This window comes from Lynx rufus, unplaced genomic scaffold (genome assembly GCF_022079265.1).
Source record: "Lynx rufus isolate CCGP_SWC_20201006 ecotype Redwood Valley unplaced genomic scaffold, mLynRuf1.p SCAF_6, whole genome shotgun sequence".
Lineage (NCBI taxonomy): Eukaryota > Metazoa > Chordata > Mammalia > Carnivora > Felidae > Lynx > Lynx rufus.
Genome location: NW_025814878.1, coordinates 111,338,428 through 111,358,170, shown reverse-complemented (window position 1 = coordinate 111,358,170; position 19,743 = coordinate 111,338,428). Strand labels below are relative to the sequence as shown.

Genomic DNA, 19,743 nt, shown 5'->3' with positions numbered 1-19,743 from the left:
ATACGTCCACGAAATGCTCACCCTTTGTCTTAGCAGTGTCTCCTTGTACAGTGTGCAGTCTGCACGACTGAACTCAGCGCTCTGGAGGCCACTCCACTTCTTTCCCCTTCCTGCAAAACCAAATACTAACCAGACTTTTGTAAATCAAATGATGTTTCAAAACACCCCTATCAAGTCCTGCTCTGTCAGTGGAATTCTCCATTTGCAAAAGACCCGTGTAATTATAAAGCGGGATCTGATAGCTGATTTCTGGTATAAATTGAGATTTCCGATTTCCATGCATCCAGTTGGCTATCATGGGGCCTGGCTACTCGCTTGGGGCTGCCTGAGGCATTTGAAACTGTGAAGGATGTTCTCAGCGGAAATAAGGGGAGGAACGTCCTAGATGAGGGACTTAGAAATGATGAATCTCTGTCCTTTTTCTAGGAAACTGTGAGCCGAGAGAGAAAACTTGAGCTGGAATGGGAGAGAACCTGATGACCCCACGGTAGAGCCTTCTCCCCAAGGCTCTCAGATGCAGTCCCCTCACCCTATGCCTTCTGGGGACCAGGTGTTACCCACTACCAAGCCTGTTGGTGTGAAGAGTCCTGATTCCCCTGGGCGAGCACTTCCTTGTCTAAACATCCTCCCGGCCCCGGCCTGACTTCGCTTCTTTGAGACGGGGCCGTGTCAGACCCCGGCCCCCCAGAATCTAGTCTACAGGGCCAAACCCTTGCGGATCGAGCGGTACTGAGCCACGGACTCACTTTCCTCTTTCCCATCAAGAGATCAGGCTCTTTTGCTTTGCTTTGTTTTGTTTTTAATTCTCTCACTGTCCCAAAGGCTTGACTTAGAACCACCGGACTCTGCTTCAGCTGCTCCCTGGAATCACTCGTGGAGCTGATCCGGCATGAGGTCATGATAAGCTCCCCAGGGCTTGTGTGGTGTGGCTGTGTGAGCCAGCCGTCCTGGACTTCCCTGAGTCCTGGTGTGGTTGTAGAGGACACAGAGGCCAAACGTCCCTTCCCCTCCCATCCCCCAGCATGAGGGCAACACGAGGGCAGACCCTGTCTGCTGTTCATACCTCAGTTAAAATGTTCCACAACAAAGACTTCAGCCTCAATTTTTCCAACCCAGCTAGAAAAAAATTAGCCCCACTGCTCACTGGAGTGTGGATAGCTTCCAGCCCCAGCCAGGCCCAGTAAGGAAGCCTGGGCTGCCCACGGCCTCGGCCTCGGATGTATTTGCTTTGCAAATCCTGGAATGCAAACCCCAGAGGACTGGGTGGAAGACAGCCCTGAGCTTGGCTGGGGCCTCTGGAGGATGCATGCAAATTTTAGCCATGGAGGGCAGGGGGCTGTGGCAAGAGGGCCTGGAGGAGCCTACATCTAACAGGACCACGTCAGGGAGCAGGAGTCCACGCAAGCTCCCTTTAATACGTTCTGCCAGGAAGAATCTAACTATCTTTGAGAAGCTGAGAAGAATCAAAATCTCAGGTGTTTTTGCACCCTCTTCCTACTCCAGGTCTGTGGCTCAGACCAGTCAAGGGGAGCGCCCCGGGGACCATGTGGGGGCGGAGAGACAAGTCCACGGCGGTCCCCTAGCCTCTCCCCCAGGAGTGGTCTTGTGGTTTGCAGGCGGGCGCGGCCAGAGCCCTTGAGACCTGTGAACCAGGGTGGGGGGGGGGGGGGTTTCAGGCTCGCACAACTTGGGAATGCTTATGCCCTGCTGTGCAAGGGGGAACTGAACATGACCTTAACTGTTGTTTTACCTGAAAGCCTGTATTCAGAGCCCAGATGCCCTTCTGTTAGAGTCAGGTTACAGTTAGAATCAATAAATTCCTGTGTATATTTCCCTTCATTTTTCATATGTCCCTTTTCCCCATTAGGAGGCAATTAAGAGAATTGTTCTTGCATTGGTTTCAGGGCCGCTGGATAAAATACAGGACATCTTGTTCAATTTGGATTTCAGAGAAACAATGAATAGTTAGCATGAGTATGGCCCCAGGATTGCTATTATTTGTTGTGTATCTGAAATTCAAATTTAACTAGGCCACCCATATTTTTATTTGCTAAATTTGGCAACTCCAATTAGTTCCTTTCTCCTTATCTTTCTTTTTTTTTAAAGCCAATACTAGTGGATTGGTTTTTGATGTGTCAGTCACTGTGGTTCGAAATTGGAGGTCTCACTGATGTGGAGGTCAAGGGCAGAGCACACTCTGGGCTTCCAAACAAGCACGTCCAAATGACCCCTGAGGCTCTGCCCTCCCTGTAACTCAGCTAACATCCCGAACTCAACCAGGTCTTGGCTGACCCCATTATCTCTGACTCACTGAGCCTCCTGACTTCTCGGGGTCAGAAATTAGGTTAATTAAAAGTCCTGATGTCACTTACCCACCTTTTGAAAGCGATTCGAAGCAGCAGGGTGTCCCATGCACCTCGGTGCTCTTGAAAGCCTCTGTGGTGTGAGTGGAGGGAGCCCCACTCTCACACAATGGTGTCCCACGCTCCTACATTCCTACTGGCACGAGATTCCCATAGCTAGCGAGGTCCACGAGCATCCCAAGGGCAGGGGTCGTGCCTTCTGCGTTTGTTTATTCCATAGAGCTAGATCAGACCTGGCACATAGTAAATGCTCAATAAGTATTGGTTGGGAAAAAGAACGGATTAGACAACAAGGAAAGGCCCTAAAACGGGGGTTCTGGGAGCTGGGTCCTGGCCTGGTTCTGTCTGGGGGTGGTTACGTGACCTTGCACGAGGCACCTGCCCCTTCTGAGCTTTTTTCATCTATGAAGTGAGGCACTGCCCTCTTCTGCCCTCCTCAGAGCATGACAGTGAGGCTTCAAGGGTTGGAAGCGGAAAGTGGTTTGGAAGGAAGACAAGCTATGCACACCAGAGGGTCGCCCTCCCCGGGCAGCCATTGGAAAGACTCCTGTGTTATCTGAGAGAGGGGAGAGGAGGCCTTCGATGCCTTCCAGCAGAGACCACGTTCTCTGGACCAAAAGCCAGACACTGTATTCTGTCCATTTTTACCCTGGTTCTGAATGGCCAAAATTAGAGACTTAGTAAAACAGACGGTGTAGAATCGAGACTGGCCCAGATTTTCCTGGACATATAATTAACTGTCATCCTAAGGGTCCCAGAGTTGTAGGATGTCAGGTCCAGAGGGCAAGTATCACGTCCCTGACGTCCCTCAGCCTGTGGGGAGCTGGACTAAAACCCAGGTCTCCTGATGCCCAGGGCACTTCATTACTGTCTTAGCAAGTTGGCGCTCAAGGACGGGACACCTGGGGAGCAACCAGAGAGGGCCCCCAGGCGGGGACAAGGGGGCTGACCCTCACAGCCTTGCAGGCGCCAGACTGGCCTAGTTGTGGCGGGTGGGCTCCCATCTTGCCACCACTGTGAATAATCCAGATGAGACCTTTGTGCAAGTCAATTTCTTTATTTGCTTAAATAGCACAGTACAAAAATGAGACTCAGATGCCAGCATCGGGAACTCATACCAAATAGTCATATAGCTTAAAGAACATCATTCTAAATAAGAAACAATGTACAGAAGGTTCCTGACCCTCATGTCAGATCTGGTTCTGATCCTTCACATTTGGGGGCTGTGTTCTTGAACACTGTCTAAACGAAATCCATAAATAGCTCTCCTCTCCCCCACCTCCTTAGAAGCAGCAATAAAAGAAAATGACTTTCCGGAATATGCTTTGTTGAACTTCCTAAAACTTTGCCTCAGGTTTGAGGCCAGTCCCATCTGAGTGCCCAAGGCCTCTCTGCCCTAGGTTTCACCCCTCTCCCCAGCCTTACCCCACAGTGATCAGTGAATGTTCAATATAGCAATAGAGTATCTACCAAGGGTAACAACAGTGAGTCCATATTTTAACACCCTCTCCCCTATGACCGTATGTTCCAGGCAGTGTCCAAGGGCTATGTGCATAGCCCTGTTGGGCATGCATGTACATAATGGACATGTGGCAAATTGCCCATGTGAGCCAAGCTGTTCAAACTATTCAGCTTTGTAGAAGGCAGAGCCTCTAACAGCCCACACTTCACCTTTGTGCAAAAATAAAAAGGAGCCCTTTCTCAAGACATTTTACTGCCATCAGGTAGAAACCTATTATCATAAATCTACAAATCTACAATGTCTAGGAAATGAATAGCACTTCCTGGGGTATGGTGTTCTTGAGCAGTGCACGTCCGTGCAACCATCCATGGCAATCCACCTTAAAGTCTTCCCTCATTTCCTGAAAACTACCCAGATCATAACTATAATAACACCATACATGGACAAGGCACTATGTAATTTTCAGAACTCTTCACATTCATCTTCTCACTGACTCTTGGCAAGGCGTGATATGGGAGAGGTACAAGGCATCAGCTTCACTTCTCTGAACAAAGAATTCTGGGACACAGGGTTGGAAGGATTCTGAGAGGCCAGGGATCCCCAATCCGCAGGTCTTCTCTATCTGAGGCCTGCAGACTTCCTGAGAGGCGTCTACAAATCCATATGGGCATTAAGTACCATTGGTGCACTGAATAAATTATTTGTTGCATATAGATGCACATCTGTTTAAATGCATGATTCCTTTGGGCACTCTGGTGAGAGATGAGACAAAAATTTATTTTAAAAAACTACGACTCATTTGAAATTAACATTTTAAAAATGCCAGCAGGACTTCCACGTGATAGTGGGGCATGATTTGGGCCCCTGTGGAGCAAGAAAATACATGAATGTGAAAAGGGCACATAAGTCGGTATTAGGGTTAGCCCCAAAATGCAAAGGCTTGAGTCAAGGTAGCTCCCCATTTCCTCCCTAAACCCCAGTTTAGAGATAGAATGACTGGTTCCACAATTCCAGTGGAGGACCAAGGCCTCCCAAGGAATGCCTGGCAGAATTGCCTGGATCTCAGGAGCGATCTCAGGAGCTCTCTCCCTCATTCGTTCATGCATCCAACGAGGACTTAAAGACTGTCTCCAGCTCTGTGGGGTGTATTTGGCCACAGAATGAAAGCACCGACGGCCCCCCTTTAGGGAGATTTCAGCATGATAGAGTCAGAAGGGGTCCGATGGGTCACATAGTCTTGCCCAAGGTCTGGAGAGGAGGGCACACAAGTACAGGGTCTCGCAGCAAGTTTGGGGCAGGTCAGCCGGCGGGGCTCTGGTCTCCCACCTCCCCAGTCCTCCCCAGCTCCTTCCGCTAACATGGCCTCTGCCTCCAGTTAAGAACGCTTTGTGTATCTCAGTCTCAGAGAGCCCACAAGGGCTCAGGGACACAGGTGGCCATCCACTCTCGTCTTCATTCATGTCTGTGAAGCACTGGATTGGGCTATCGTGAGGCATCTTCCGAGGCTCCTGGTCAAAGCCGCCATTGTTTGATAGCTCAAGGGAACTTGAGCGCAAAGCACAGCTCTTAATCTGGACTCTGGCTCTCAGGATTTGTGATGTTCTGGGAGGAGAAAAAGAACATAGGTTTTAGCCATAGCCCAGTTACTTGTGGGTCCTACTCTAGTAACAACAGGCTCCTAATTTAACGTATGAACACAGCACATCAGCTGTCACCTCTGGACCTTTACTCACTACCTCCTGCCTGCAGTGCTCTCCTGGCCCTTTCTCCCCCTCTTTCTCCTCGCCATCCTCCAAGGGCAAAAATCTACGCCTTTTGACATAGACTTTGGAAGGCTTCCAGGACCAATCACTTCATTGGCCTCAGCGACCACTAATCTGGCATTTTACTGATACTTAATTTTGTCATCAGTAAACATTCTGTCTTTTTCTATAGCAGAACCATCCTCAGGCTCTCACAGCACCTTGCACAGCTAGGCACAGTGGAGGCTCTTAACACCTATTGGTTAAATGAATGAATGGATGAATGAGTGAATGAATGGTTAGTAAAACCTGGAGACGGAGTTAGGGCCACTGAGGATATCAGAACTGATGTTTCTATAATGTCTCTCACAAAAACTCCATAAGCTACTGCCTAACCCAACCGAGAGGGCAAATTCTCCATAATAACCCCATATCTGGGCAAAGAAAATAAAGCTGAGGAAAGAGAGGTCAAAGGTCTTAAGGAGCTTCCATCGGGAAAACAAGCCAACGTAGAACTCAGCAGGGGAGGGGAGAGGACGGTAAGAGGATCCTGTTGGGATCTTGAACTTGTCTTCGCTTGTGCCGTCTGGCTCTTTCTCACCTGCTGGGCCTCCCTGTACGGGAAGTGGGTGTAACTGGCGTGGCTGTAGCACAGGCCCATGAGGCTGAAGACGGCATGGCTATTGTTGCTGGCAAATTTGTTGGTGAGGCCAAAGGCAAGCTGGTAGGGTCTCTTGGTGAGGTTCCTGCCCAGCTCAGGAGAGCGGGCTTTCTGGCTGTGCAGGGTGGCTGCCAGCTTCCTGAGGGAGGAGTCCGAGACCTTGTAGAAAAACCTCTTGAAGCTGGGATGTCGCCTGATCTGGAAGCAGAAATGAAGGCCGGCCGTCAGTGTTGCTGGCAGGTAGCCCCCTTCCCCCAACTGCCCCCCCCCACCTTCAACGCCACGAGCCCAGACTGGGCTGGACACCTCCCGTCCCTGGGATGAGCTTCCTTGTTAAATGCTTCCTCTACCTCTAGCCTCTCAGAATCTGTTCTGCGAGGTTCACCTCCAAGCAGCAGGACAAGGTGGGGAAAAAAAAAAAAAAGTGCAGGTCTTTGTATAACGGACGCTTCAACGGCATTTCCTCGCTCTGTGACTTCTCTGAGCCTCTGTTTAGTCATGTGTTAAATGGCAGGAACGATACCCCCACCCGCACGCAGTGTTGTTGGGGGAAGGGGAGGAAGTGAGCTAGCTGATGTCAAATGTCTCACGCAGAGTGGATGTTGGATGAATTTTCGTTCTCATTTTAAGTCGCCTCCTCTCAATACCTAAGTGTCCCAGGTTGCGCTCCCCCAGAGACGAGGGCTCGGGTGCAGGTAGTGATGCTGGGAAACAGCGATGGGGGAATGGAGATCTGGGGTCGGAGGGGAAGGCAGCCCACGCAGACTGGCTGCTGAGCGTGTTCCTCACAGGGCGCTCCGGGAGCCCGCGTAGAGCACACTCCTCAGAGTTAGCCCTATGAGGGGCAAGGGGCCTGAGTTATGTATACACCAGCTTCCATGAGCCATTGGCTGAGGGCTGCTTCTCGGGAGGTAGGGGGCGATCATTCTGGCCTCCCACGTGGGTGGTAAAATGGTTCTAGGGGCCGGTCCTCAGGCCAAAAGATGCGGGTGCCGGCAGCGGCGAGGTGGGCCGGCGTGCACTGTGGCGGGAAGGCGAGGTACCCACAGCGTCCGCTATGCTCATGACCCGTCCACGGCCCGTGCTCATCTCTGCCACCTCAGATGCGATCTCTCTTGCTCTCTCCAAGTAGACTGTGAGGTTTTCAGTCTATCTGTGAGGCCACAGGCTATCTAGCAGGAGAGGACAATCTAAAAGCGTGGAAGGATTGGAGACCACATAGATGCTGAAATGTGTGACAAGACAGAGTGAAAAGGAGCTAGCAGAGGACGAGATCAGCAGGACCCGCAGGCTGGACTTGGGGGAAGGAGGGAGGTGGGACACGAGCTGAACTGCAAGGGGGATTTGGATGGGGGGAGGTCCTGGCTGGCAGGATAAACCTCGTGAGCATTATATTATTGTAAACTAACATTTATCTCATCTGCTATGTGGCCGGCAGTTTCCGTACATGCACTAAACTTTGTCAAGTAGGTAGTTACCCCCCCCCCCCGCATTTTGCAAAAGAGAAAACTGAGGCTCAGAGAGGTTGAGGGACATGCCCAAGGTCACCTGGATGCAGGGATAGAGATTGAACTCAGGCCTCAGCCTTGGGGGTACCGAGCACTCCTCACCTGCTCCCCCAACTGGCCATCCACTTCTTGGAGAAGGGCCACCAGATTCTGGATGACCAGCTCCTCTAAGGAAAACAAAGAAGGATTCAGGGGCTGTTGACAAGTTCTGCAACAACACATCCATCTATCACAGACGGCACTTTGTCTCTAAAGCACAGCACACAGATTCGTTTCGAAGGGCAAAGAAAAATCTTCCCCGAAACTAGGGCTGGAGAGTGAAAGCTTTATCTGAGTTTGTTGTATAGAAACTGAAAGGACGTCGGCCAGTTGAGCGTCACCTCAGCTCCATTCGACAGATGGGGAACCTGAGACCTCCCAGTGTCCCCGGTCCAGGCTACAGAGTAGCGTGGTCAGGAATGGGAGCGGGGGCCCAGAGCAGCTCATCAGAAAGCGGTGGGGGGGGGGGGGGGGACGCCACAGCCACAGATGCCACAGGAACACACCCACCGGTCCAGGCTGTAAAGGGCCACACGCACGTGGCGGCCTGCACCAAGACCTAATCGCAAGCATTCAGGATATTTGTGGACCTTTTGTGATCAACTGTTGGCAGCTTGAAATCAGCCACGGTGGGAATATTTACATCACAGCAATCTGCAAACGCTACAAATCAGGGCTCCCCCCCTGCCCCCGCCCAGCACCCACCCTCAGCCTGTTTGCCAGTCCGCCACTGGTTATGAGACCCAGGGCAAGGCAGGAATTGGATATGAAACATTCAAGCAAGCCCACCGAAGTTACATCCCACCGAGCAGACAGGGTTCTCTACGAGAAGAGAACTCTCCATCTGCAACTCTGCCCCAAGAGCCCCCGTTGAAAGGCCAACCCTGCCTCCTCCCTGCCCTGCCAGTCTCTCCCCAGCCTTCCCAGTCTCTACTGGAATTCAGCCTGTGAGACCCATGCAAAAAGAAGCCCTAGGCCAGCTGACCCAGGAGAGAGCAGGGTGGTATACTAACTAGATTCGAACACTCCGTCTGGCTGAGGTCCCCCCTCTGGCTGGTGACTTCTGGTCTGGGAGGGCGCGTCGGAGGATCCCACAGGTGTCTCTTCTGCAGGCGAGGACTCCTGGAACTCGACATCTTCCAGGTCTGAGGGCAGAAAGGAGATGGTGTGAGTGTTTTGTGCCTGTTTCAAATCCACAAGTCCATCACAGGGCCCAGGTTCTGACAAGAAACCGTCCAAAGACACTGGCACCAGACGGGGTCCTGGTTTCCCAGGCTCCTCAGCAAGCCCGAAGCCCCCTGGGCCCGCCTCAGAGGCGTTCACGGGGCCTTCTTTACCCCCTCTGGAAATCTCATTCCTCTTTTCTGCCACCAGCCCCCTCTGCCTCCTCACAGTCCGGGAGGAAACAAAGCAGGCCTGCCAAGATCCCCCTAAATGAGCCCACTTCCCCGTGACTCTGTGAGGCTTTACTGAATCACTAAGCCTGTCTGAACCTCACCTTCTCCATCTGTCGAGTGGGAATAACAAGCCTGACTTCACCAGGCTGTAAGTGGGCTGAACGAGATCCCATGTGTGAGCGTGGCATGCAGTAGGCACTCCATACATGTCAAGGGAATCACTGTATACCTCACACTTGGCAGTGGTGAAAAAGCAGAGGCCCAGGCCATATCCTACTTCATGAGACCCGGGTCTGTGTTTCCTCCTGAGCTTTCGGGTGAGTCTGATGCCCTTAAGCCAATAAACCGATGTGCTGCTCTCACACTGCATTTGTTGTTGTTATTGTTTTAGTGTTTATTTATTTTGACAGAGAGAGAGAGAGAGAGGAAGAGAGAGAGAGAGAGAGAGAGCATGCACATGAGCAGAGGAGGGGCAGAGACAGGGAGAGAGAGAATCCCAAGCAGGCTCCCTGCTCTCAGCAGAGCCCTATGCGGCGCTCGAGCTCACGAACCGTGAGATCATGACCCAAGCCGAAATCCAGAGTCAGAGGCTTAACGGACAGAGCCACCCAGGCGCCCCAAACGGCATTTGTTTTTAAGTGTTGGTGTGTTTTTGTATGGGTGGAGGGAGGGCGTGTGTTGTGGGTGGTGAGTCCAGCTGGCAGTCAGCGGCCCCTCCTCTCCGCAGCCCTCCCACACCTCCCTGCCCCACTCGGAGCCGAGAGCAAGAGAGTCAAGCCTGAAGCAGAAGCCATGAAGCTGGCCAAACCCGCCCTGGAGGAGGCCTGGGGCCAGAGGCAGCCTCTGTGACCATGGCCACGCGGGGCCTGCTTACCGGGGCTGTTGGAGGTGGAGGGCTGATGGCCCCCCACACACAGGGGCAGAAAGCTGGGCCTCTTGGGCGGCCGGGACTCCGGGCTGGCAGCACCTGCGGCCCCCGCTCTCCTGGGCTCCTTGGGGCCATGTCTCTTATAAGAAAAGGCTTTTCTGAGGCTGGACTTCTTCTCTTGGGATCTCCTTCTGTAGGGTGGGGACAGGTTTTCTACAGCCACCTCTGGTTCCTGGACTCGAAGCTGTTGTGGGGGAGATGAGAGAAACTGAGCCAGGGCCCCGACCGTGAGGAGATTGTGAGTGAGCCGGGGAAGGACACCAGCACCCCCTGAAACAAACTGAGACCCGCTGGGGAGCAGAGGGTGCGGCCTGGCCAGAGCAAGAGTGGCCGGCAGCGATGGGGGTGGGGGTGGGGGCTTGGGGAAGGAGGAGCGACAGGAGCCAGGCTCTGGAAAGATGTAGCATGGGGGAGGGCAGGGAAGTTATTATGCCAGGCAGGGGTGGGGGTGTTCATAGTGAGGGTCAAGATCTACGTGGGGAGTGTCTTCCTCACCTCTCCCCCCTGCTCTTCCGCATCCTGGAGTAGGGCAATGATCTTCTGGATGAATTCTCCTAAAAAAGAACAAAACGTTTGCAAAGCATTTCTACGGTCAGTCCTCACTTCCTGAGGCCCAAGTGGCTTCCTGGCTGATTCTCACAGGTCTCCATGTGCTAATGAGCTTGCACTTATTGGGTGTCCCAGGCCCTGGCCTGCGGACACCTCAGACTCCTCGGAAGTGGCCTGAGGGCAGAGCTGCAATACGTTCACTTCTCCATTGGTCAGCGAACACCCAGATGTGCCACTTTAAGTGCGAGGAAAATAACAGAGGCCGCTGCCTCCAGGAGAAGACGCCTCAAGGCCATGTGGAAAGGCCTGGTCCCCAAAAGTCCCCTCACCCAGCACCGTCCTCTTCTACTTAGAACAGGGGCCCTTCTCAATTCCCCTTCAAGGCACATTTTCTGTGAAAAGCAGGTAAGATAGGATGGGGGGTGGGTGGGGGAAGTAGATCTTTAAAAGTATCTTCAGGGGCGCCTGGGTGGCGCAGTCGGTTAAGCGTCCGACTTCGACCTAGGTCATGATCTCACGATTCGTGAGTTCGTGCCCCGCGTCAGGCTCTGTGCTGACAGCTCGGAGCCTGAAGCCTGCTTTGGATTCCGTGTCTCCCTCTCTCTCTCTCTCTCTCTCTCTCTGCCCCTCCCCTGCTTGCGCTTGGTCTTTCTCTCTCTCTCAAAAATAAATAAACATTAAAAACAATTTTTTTTTTAATGAAAATAAAAAAAATCATGGGATTGAGCCTTGCATCGGATTCTCTTTTGGAAATTTGCTCGGGATTCTCTCTCTCCCTCTCTCTTTCTGCCCCCACCCTACTCTCTAGCCAGGGCTCCGCCACTGGTAAGGGGTTAATAATAGCATCAGCAGCTGCCGTTTGTGGTGTTTCCCTCCTGTGGCCCCTACCCACCGCCTGCCCCCCCCACCCCCCTAGCCCCCCCACCCCCACCAGCCTCTCAATTTCTCCCCAGGCTACAGGGCTACACAGCCACAGGAATAATAGCAGTAAATGGCAGGTAACATTCATTAGCTCTAAATAGCTTATTAACTGCTCTAACTGCTTTATCAGCATTAATTCCATTAGCGCCTCCGAGGACTCTAGGATCTAGGAACTGGTATTACCCTCATCTTGCAGTTGAGGACGCTGAGACCAGAGATGAAGTAACTCATCCAAGTTCACACAGATGGAAGAGGTCAGAGTCCAATGCAAACCCACGCCCTAAAGATCACATCATCTACAGAGCCCTTGCCACGGACCAAGGCTTTCCTGGCATGGCCTGTGCCGGCCTCATCGAGGAGGGCGTCCTCACTGTTGTGATTTTACTGCTGAGGCTCACTTCGAGTAAGACAGGGGTCTGTGCTCTGGACCCCACACTGCCCCTTCCCGGCCTGCGGCCCCCAGAGGAAGTCAAGGCCAGGTTACTGCCTCTCTCTGGGTCAGTATGGGGTCAGGCCGGATGATTTCCGAGGGGTGTCTGAGAAAAGGAGGGGGTACTAACTGAATTCCAAGGCTCTGTTCGCCTGCAAGTCCTCTTCGGGTCCCTGGCTCCCTGCTGGGGTGGAAAGCTCCAAGGGACTCAGACCCCCGCTGTTTGTAGGCAGGACCTCTTGGACTTTGGGTTCCTCCGAGCCTGAGAAGCAAGATGAAATGGCGGGTGTGTTTAATCAGGGTGAGGGTGTTAACTAACACACAAGTTAGAAGAGGTTCCAGAGTTCACCCCACGGCTAGATCATGCAAAGGCCTTGCTGGGACAGAGGTGAGCTGTGGGTCAGGGTCAAAGCTCTGATGTACTGGCCCAGACCTAGCTCCCTTGCCCCTTTGCACCTCTTTACAACCGGCTTTCCTGGGCTTTGCCCTCCTCTCCTCCCTTCCCTGGCAAGCTCATCCCTCTGGCATCTTGGCTTGGAGAGTAAATGCCTGATTCCATGGCATGAAGTAATGTAGCAGAGCCAGAATCCCCCTGCACGAAGGTATCTCCAGTTGTGGCCGGAAATTCCACCGCCGGGGCTCCTTTTTAAAATGTAAATTCCTCTGGCCAGGCTAAGCGGCTAGGCTGTTCCTCCCTGGCACCCAGGATGATCCTTTCTCTCTGTAGCTCAGGTTCCATCACTGGTGGGCCACAGAACCTTGAACACATTGTTTTACCTCCCCAAGCCTCAGCTCCCCCATCTGTAAAATGGGGATAATGATACGGCTATGAAAACTGGTTGAGTATAGACACACAGTAGGGAAGTGTCTTATTTTACAGGTGAGGAGACTGAGTCAGGCACGGAGATGGGGAATGAGGTAGAAAGTACAGGTCGGAACTCAGGCCTCCTGCCTCCCAGGCTGTGGTTCCTTCCTGCACAGCTGCCCCCTGCCGGGGTACAGCAGCTGAGGCTGTGGAGAGATGTGGAGGGCTAGGGGATTCCTCGGCACAATTTCCATGGGGGGCTTAGCTGGACTGCCCAGAGAGGTCTCGTGTAGGGAGGTGACCTGCTGACATCCCTTTCTCCTCCCTACTGCCCTCCCCACGCTGCTCAGAGCAGAGCAAAAGTCAGAACTAGGAGGGTGGCCCTTCCAATGGCCGTTCCAGCCCCGCAGAAGGTTCCAGAGCTGGAGGCAGCTGCAGTGTTGCTATGGTAACCCTGAACCTGCTCACCAGGGCTGCTGGAGGTGGAGGGCTGATGGCCCCCAACACACAGGGGGAGAAAGCTGGGCCTCTTGGGTGGCCGGGACTCCGGGCTGGAAACGTCTGCAGGCCCGGCTCTCTTAGCCTCCTCAGAGCCATGTTTCTTATGAGAAAACGCTCTCTTGAAGCTAGACTTTTTCTCTTGGAATTTCTTCCTGTCAAATGACACTGGAATCTGTACAACCACCTCTGGTTGAGGAGCTTGAAGCTGCTGTGGGAGAAATGAGAGAAACCGTTGGGTCGGGCCCTTGACCTTGAGGAGAGGGGAAGGCTCTCTGAGAAACAACTAAAGAGCAGCCAAGTGCTTCGTGGTGGCCCCAGGCGAGGGAGGTGACAGAGCCTAGAGCTGGGGAGCACCGGGCAAGCGGGCCTTGAGCAGGAGGAGGAGGAGGAAGCAGCGAGCCCCCGGGGGGGGGGGGGGATGGGGGGGGTCTACGCAGACCGATTGCTCCTTACCTCTTCCTCCCACTGGTCTCCCACTTTTTGGAGGAATTCCACTATCATCTTGATGATTTTATCCTCTGGAAAAAAGTAAATGCACCCAGTTAATCTTTCTAGATGCCCCGAGAACTCTTTCTAATGACTGTCTTGAACTTCTGAGATCAACTGAGTCTCCATTAAGTGAGGATGCTGTTAGGCCATGGAAGTGGCGAAAAGCACCATGTCGCAGGAGCTAGTCCTTCTGAGAGAGGCTTGGGAGATCCACAGGGAAAGGGCGGGAGGCCAAAGCGCAAAATTTTACCCAGGCAATTTCAGGTCAGTCCTTCAAGCATTCAACCTGTGACCCCATTATTTCCTCTGACCTTTACGGATTTGTTAATATCTGCTTTGGGTTCGGCCAGCCGTGTGACCTTGAGTAAGTCTCTTAACCTCTCTGTGCCTTCGTCTCCTTCCCTGTGAAGTGTGAATCATGATCCTTGTCCCCGCTTCCCTCAGCAGGCTGTCAGGCCATCAAGGAACTCTGCTTGGAGATACTTTACAAGGCTAACGCTGCAAAATTCCGGGAGGGGAAATGGTAGAGACCCAGCGACACTAAGGTGCAGGGCAGAGGGACCCCAGCAGGCCTGACACGGACAGCCTGCCGCATCGATGCCTCACACCACATCTTTACAGAGAAACCACAGACGATATGAATGGCTTTCTTTGATATCCCGGCTGACTGATCCAAAGACAATAGGCCCAGAGTTGCCTCTGCTACCTGCCAGCTGATCCGTTTACAGAAAAGGTTTGTTTAAGGCTCCCTGGTCCCTGGACTGCAGATTTTTTCACCCCTCACCTCTCTCTCATTTATAAATCCTGCTTGGCTTTTGTTCCTTGTCTCAGTCTACCAGCTGACTTCTCTCGTCTGAAAAAACAGCATGCAAAATAAACAGCCTGCAAAATAGCCAACTAAATGCCTTTTAGTTACTCTCTGACAGATGCATAGATGTTTGACATCTCTTAAAATATGCCCCTTCCTTATAGGGAATTAGATTAGTAGAGCATTCATTATCGATTTTATTAGGGGCAATAACAGCATTGTGGTTGTGCGTGACACTGTAGTCATTTCTCGGAGATGTGTGCTTACATATTTAAGGACGAGGGATCATTTTCCTTAAAATGGTTCAGCCACGAAATTACACACGCACACAGTTCTGAAGCCAATATTGGCCTCCGGTCGACGATTGTGAGTATAGGAGTGTGCGTAGAGCTATTCCACGCTGGCATCTATTTAAAAATATATATAAGTTCTATATTCCTCCATATCACATTCCTTCCATAAATCTCAAAAGACTAAAAAAAGTCCCATGCTCATTAACACATAAGGCAGGAACATTTGCCAGTGGCCGTTCTAATTCCTGAGACTCCCTTCTGTGAAACTCTAAAATAAGTAAATGTGACCAGAAGCGCCAGAAGGAGCAAGATCAGTACATGCATTTTGAGAGGGACCATCCAAGGTGCAAGCAGTCATCCAGAACAATCCATCTCATTTGGTAACGGCCCCCTCCCCGGCTGCGGGGCAAGAGGACACTAAGAAGATGAGGACTCACGGTCAAGCTTTCTGAGTTCCTCTTCGGGCCGATGACCTGTGGCTTGAGAAGAAACCTCGGATGCTGCAGGACCCCCGGCTTCAATGAGCAAGGACTGGTGGAGACCAGAACCTTTCCCACCTGGAAGAAAGAGGAAAGGAAGCGTATGTGTGGGGGATGGGAGTAGTGGCATCAGTGACATTTTTCTGACTTTGTTCGTGAGCACAATAAAATGACACAGAATTCACAGCAGGATGGGCTGCTGCAGCCAGCACTAGGCTTAACCAAAAAGAAAAAAAAAAATCAGAAACCTGCCAAGGTTTCCATCTGAAAAGAGGTGGCATCAACCCAGACATCCTTCTCATTAAGAACAGGGAGAGTTTTGAGAGCTACAGGGCAAAGCTCTGTCTCCCTCCAGGTGCCTGTGGGGCATTCAACCCCAGGACCTGAAAGTCAAAGAAGAAAGGCACCTTGGGGGGGGAGGGAGGGTCCAGCTTCCTTATTTTACAAACGAAGACTCAAAGGTCTCTGAGAGGGGCAGCAATCTGTTCAAGGTCACAGAGCAGGTGTATTCTGGAAATAGCCAAGTATAGATCCGGCCTCCAGGGCGGATGGCTCTATCTACTTCTCTGGCCCCATCCCCAGTCTTCGCACAGGGATCAATGCTGGGGGCTAGGCTTCCCCCCTCACCTCCCTCCCTGCCTTTCCATTTCTCCTTGGTCTGTGCTCCTTCAACTAGAGTACTTAACAACAGCTGCCACTTAACGGAGCACCTCCCGCGTGCCAGCTCTGGGCCACGGCTACCCAGGAGATAGCAACTGTTATCATCTCCATTTCATGGACGAAAAAAATATCAAGGCTCGGGGAGGAATGTCGCCAGCCCCAGGTCACACAGCTAATGAATGGCGGAACAGGGGTCTGACCTCAGGCTTTCAGCCACCGTGCTGTTCTGCCTCAAAGAAATTTCACGGTGGTGCTGTCCCTGATGGTTGTCCCAACTTCCACGTCCCCTCTGTTGAAAGGTTTGAGGAGTCAGCTTAGAGTACCCTAGCCCTTGGGGTTGGGGCAGTGGGGTTACCAGGCATGGTCTGCTCACCCTTGGGTGCTGGGCCCAAGTCAGCCTCCTCAGGGCGTGGGGCGGCAGCCATCTTGGACAGCCCTATCTCTTGGCCTTCGGCCTCCTGATCTTGCGCCCCCTTGGTTTCCTCAGCAACATGTTTCTTGTGACTGTGTTTCTTGCGACTGGCCTTCTTGTCGTGGGCTTTCTTCCTCGGAGCTGTCTCCCCTGGTGCCTCCGGGGTTTCTGCAGGCTTGGGGAGGCCCTCCTTCCCTTTTGCCTTCCGGCTGGCCTTTTCTTTGGGCTCTTCCGGGCCTGTCCTCAGGAGGAAGTTCATTAAGGTCTTCAGCCACCCCTGCTGGCCCCGTCTCTGGGTCTTTTCCTTCTTGGTGTCCTGTGGCAGCCTCTGGTCAGTGGGAAGAAACTCCCTGGTCTCTTCCAGGCTGGGGGCTGTGGCCTTGGCATCCTGAGCTTCCACAGACTGAGCTGGGCTCTGGGGACATCTGCTCCCATCGCTGGCTGCCTGGTGAAGCATCCTCCTGGAGGGGGTAGTGGGCAGGGAGAAGCACCGGCGGACCTTCTTGGGGCTCTGTGACCTATCCAGAGACCTGGCTCTCCTCCCTGACAGATGCTTCCTGGGCTCCATTGCACTGCAAACAAAGCAAACAGCTCCCTTACCGGAGACCTACCAGAGACGTGGTGGCGGGTTACCAGTGCTGCCCCATGGGCCGATCCACCCTGCCCATCAATGTGAGTGATATCAGCCCTCAAAGCTGCTGTCTCCGTTAAATTCCTCAAAAGCCCTGGGAAGGAGGGCTATCCTTGTCCACATTTTCCAGAGGAGGAAACTAAACTATGGGAGGTCATGCCCCAGACGTCACAGCTGGTCTGTAACTCCCCTGGGGCCTCCAGAAGGAGCAGGACCTTACCAACACCTTGGTTTTAGTCTGTGGAGACCCGATTGTGGACTTCGGACCTCCAGAACTGAAAGATAATGAATTCGTTTTGTTCCAAAGCCTCTGAGTTTCTGGTATTTTGTTGCAGCAACAATAGGAAGCCAGGGGCCAAGACCTGCCCCTGGGGACTCTGGGCAGCTCATGTGCCACTGTCCTCACTTGCAATATGCCTGAGACCTGCCTGTCTGTCTCACAGGCCGTTAAGAGTATTTCACAAGACAGTTCGGTAAATGGCAACTCTACTCCTCCAATCGCTTGGGCCAAAAATTTGAAGTCACCCCTGACTCCTTGCTTTCTCTCACTCCCCACATCTGATCCATCAGCAAAGACTGGTGGTTCCATAAAGCACGCCCAGACCCCGACCTGTCTCCCCAGTTCCTTCAACACTGCCTGAGTCTAGCCCCAGTTCTGCTGGCCTGGACTACCATAATCACCTCCCAACTGGTTCTCCTCCTGTCCTCTCATCTTCCTTCCAGATTTTCCCCTCAGAAGCCACGGGGCCTTTTCCAACCTAAGTTAGAGCACGTCACTCTCCTGCCTCCAACAGCCCCCCTTTCACTCAGAGTCAAAGTCAAAGTCCTTATAGTGGCCAGGAAGGCCCTGTACAACCTGGTCCCATTAGGCCTCCTGCCACCTCTCATCACTCACTCTACTCACACAAGCACTGCTCGCTGCCTCAGGGCCTTCACACTGGCTGTTCCCTCTTTCTAGAACATTCTTATGGTTTGTTCCCTTGCTTCCCTTCGGGGCTTTACTGAAATGTCACCTTCCCAGAAAGGCCCTCTCTGTGCACCCCTCGTGAGCACATACTCCCCACCTGTACTATGTGATGTTACGCAATATCACACCTTGGTGTGTGTCATTGTTTATTGTCTGAGTCTCTCTCCCTTCCCTTTGTCTGTTTTGCTAGGTCTTGCACCTTGGGTGCCTAGAACAGCTCCCGGCACATCACTAGCACTCAATAAGTACTAATTCAACAGATGAATATATGTACTATACATTTAGTAAACTGCAATATATAGGGTATCTTTGGGTGTGTAGTTAACCTACAGGAAATGTACATGAGAGCAGCAGGGGCCTTTCATTCTCCATCCAGAAGGAAGCAGCTGCCCATGCACAAGACAAAAAGAACCATCTCCTCCTGGGCAGCATTTTAAGCAGGCCAGGATGGGAACAGTGAATTTCATTTGTGTGTCTTTAATCTGAAACTCCCGTGGCTTCCCAATTTTTCCAAAGCTGTTCAGGCCCCCTTTGCCCTTCGGTGGAAGTTTAAAAACTTTTTAAAAAATGATCTTGAATCCCAAATCTGAGCCCCCCCAGAGTTTCCCGTGGAGTTCAGACACCTGCACTGCCTATTCTGATTTGTAATCATCGCCTCATCATGCATTTACTAAGTATTATTTAGCGTATTACATATTCATGTATTATGTATTTACATCGTGTCTCCTGCGTTTACCGACTAATTCGTTCCTTTAAAATGTGCTCTGTTACATGTCCAGCTTGTAGGCAAAACCAGCAATCTATAATTGCAATTTCAGATGTTCAGGGATCCAGGTGAATATGAGGACAATACGTAAAGAGAGAGAGGAAAAGCATGGGGAAATACAGAGAGAGTTGAAGGTGACTGTAACATTCGGGGAGTCTTCCCTCCTTCAAGCACGAGTCTGGGGGAGGAGGGACTGCAAAGGGCGGCCAGAGGCCAGTGGGCAGCAATAGACACACGCAGACAATCTTGGAGGAAATGAGAAAATGGGCTGGGGAGGAAGCAGGCAACTTGGAAAGCTTTATTTGTTGTTTGATGTGCCTTAAAAGGAACATTTGAGTTACACAAAAACTCGTAGCACGACATGTCTGTACCTTATATGGAAATTAACTAATGCTCTTGAAAGCCTTCGGAGGCTGCCTTATGGTTGTGCTTTCAAAATACCGTGTAGGGTGGGGTAAGCCGAAGAAATCATAGAGGAAAATATTCTCTTTCTTCTCGTTTATGTCTTTCAACAAGGGTTTAATAAGCACACACTAAGTACCAGGAATTATGGCCGGTGCTGGGGATAACGAACCAGACACAGGTTGTGCCCTCAGAGAGAATGCTCTGGTCTTCTTCAAATGGGCACCCCAGTAAGTGGTGGTGACGGGAATGCTCTATTCTGTCTCTCTCTTTAGTAGCACATGGTCTTAAGAGAAGATAAATTTAGGTTGAAGCTCTATTTAATTTAAGATCCAAGTCAGCGGGGCCAGAAATATTTACTGAATGGTGTTAGGGTTCTCTCTCTTTTTTCCATATATTCCTGTGGTCAGGGCACAATGGGTGGGGTTGGCAGAGAAGCTGTTCGATCACAAAACCACCGAACCAGCAGAACACAACAGAACACCCTAGTCCGGCTCAGTCCCTCTTCTTCATACGCTAACTTGGCTCCA

The 19,743-nt window shown here is 51.9% G+C and overlaps 1 protein-coding gene across 1 annotated transcript; it reads right to left on the bottom strand.

Moving 5' to 3' along the window:
• Positions 1-5,391: 5,391 nt before the first annotated feature.
• On the bottom strand, positions 5,392-17,094 carry BNIP5 (BCL2 interacting protein 5). Its single transcript, XM_047103045.1, has 12 exons — positions 17,081-17,094; positions 16,409-16,908; positions 15,334-15,453; positions 13,760-13,824; positions 13,274-13,514; positions 12,131-12,262; positions 10,596-10,654; positions 10,047-10,308; positions 8,789-8,920; positions 7,839-7,903; positions 6,169-6,426; positions 5,392-5,427 (listed from the first exon to the last, which is right to left on the bottom strand). Exons 1-12 carry the CDS (start codon positions 17,092-17,094, stop codon positions 5,392-5,394), a joined length of 1,884 nt encoding a protein of 627 aa, XP_046959001.1.
• Positions 17,095-19,743: the final 2,649 nt, after the last annotated feature.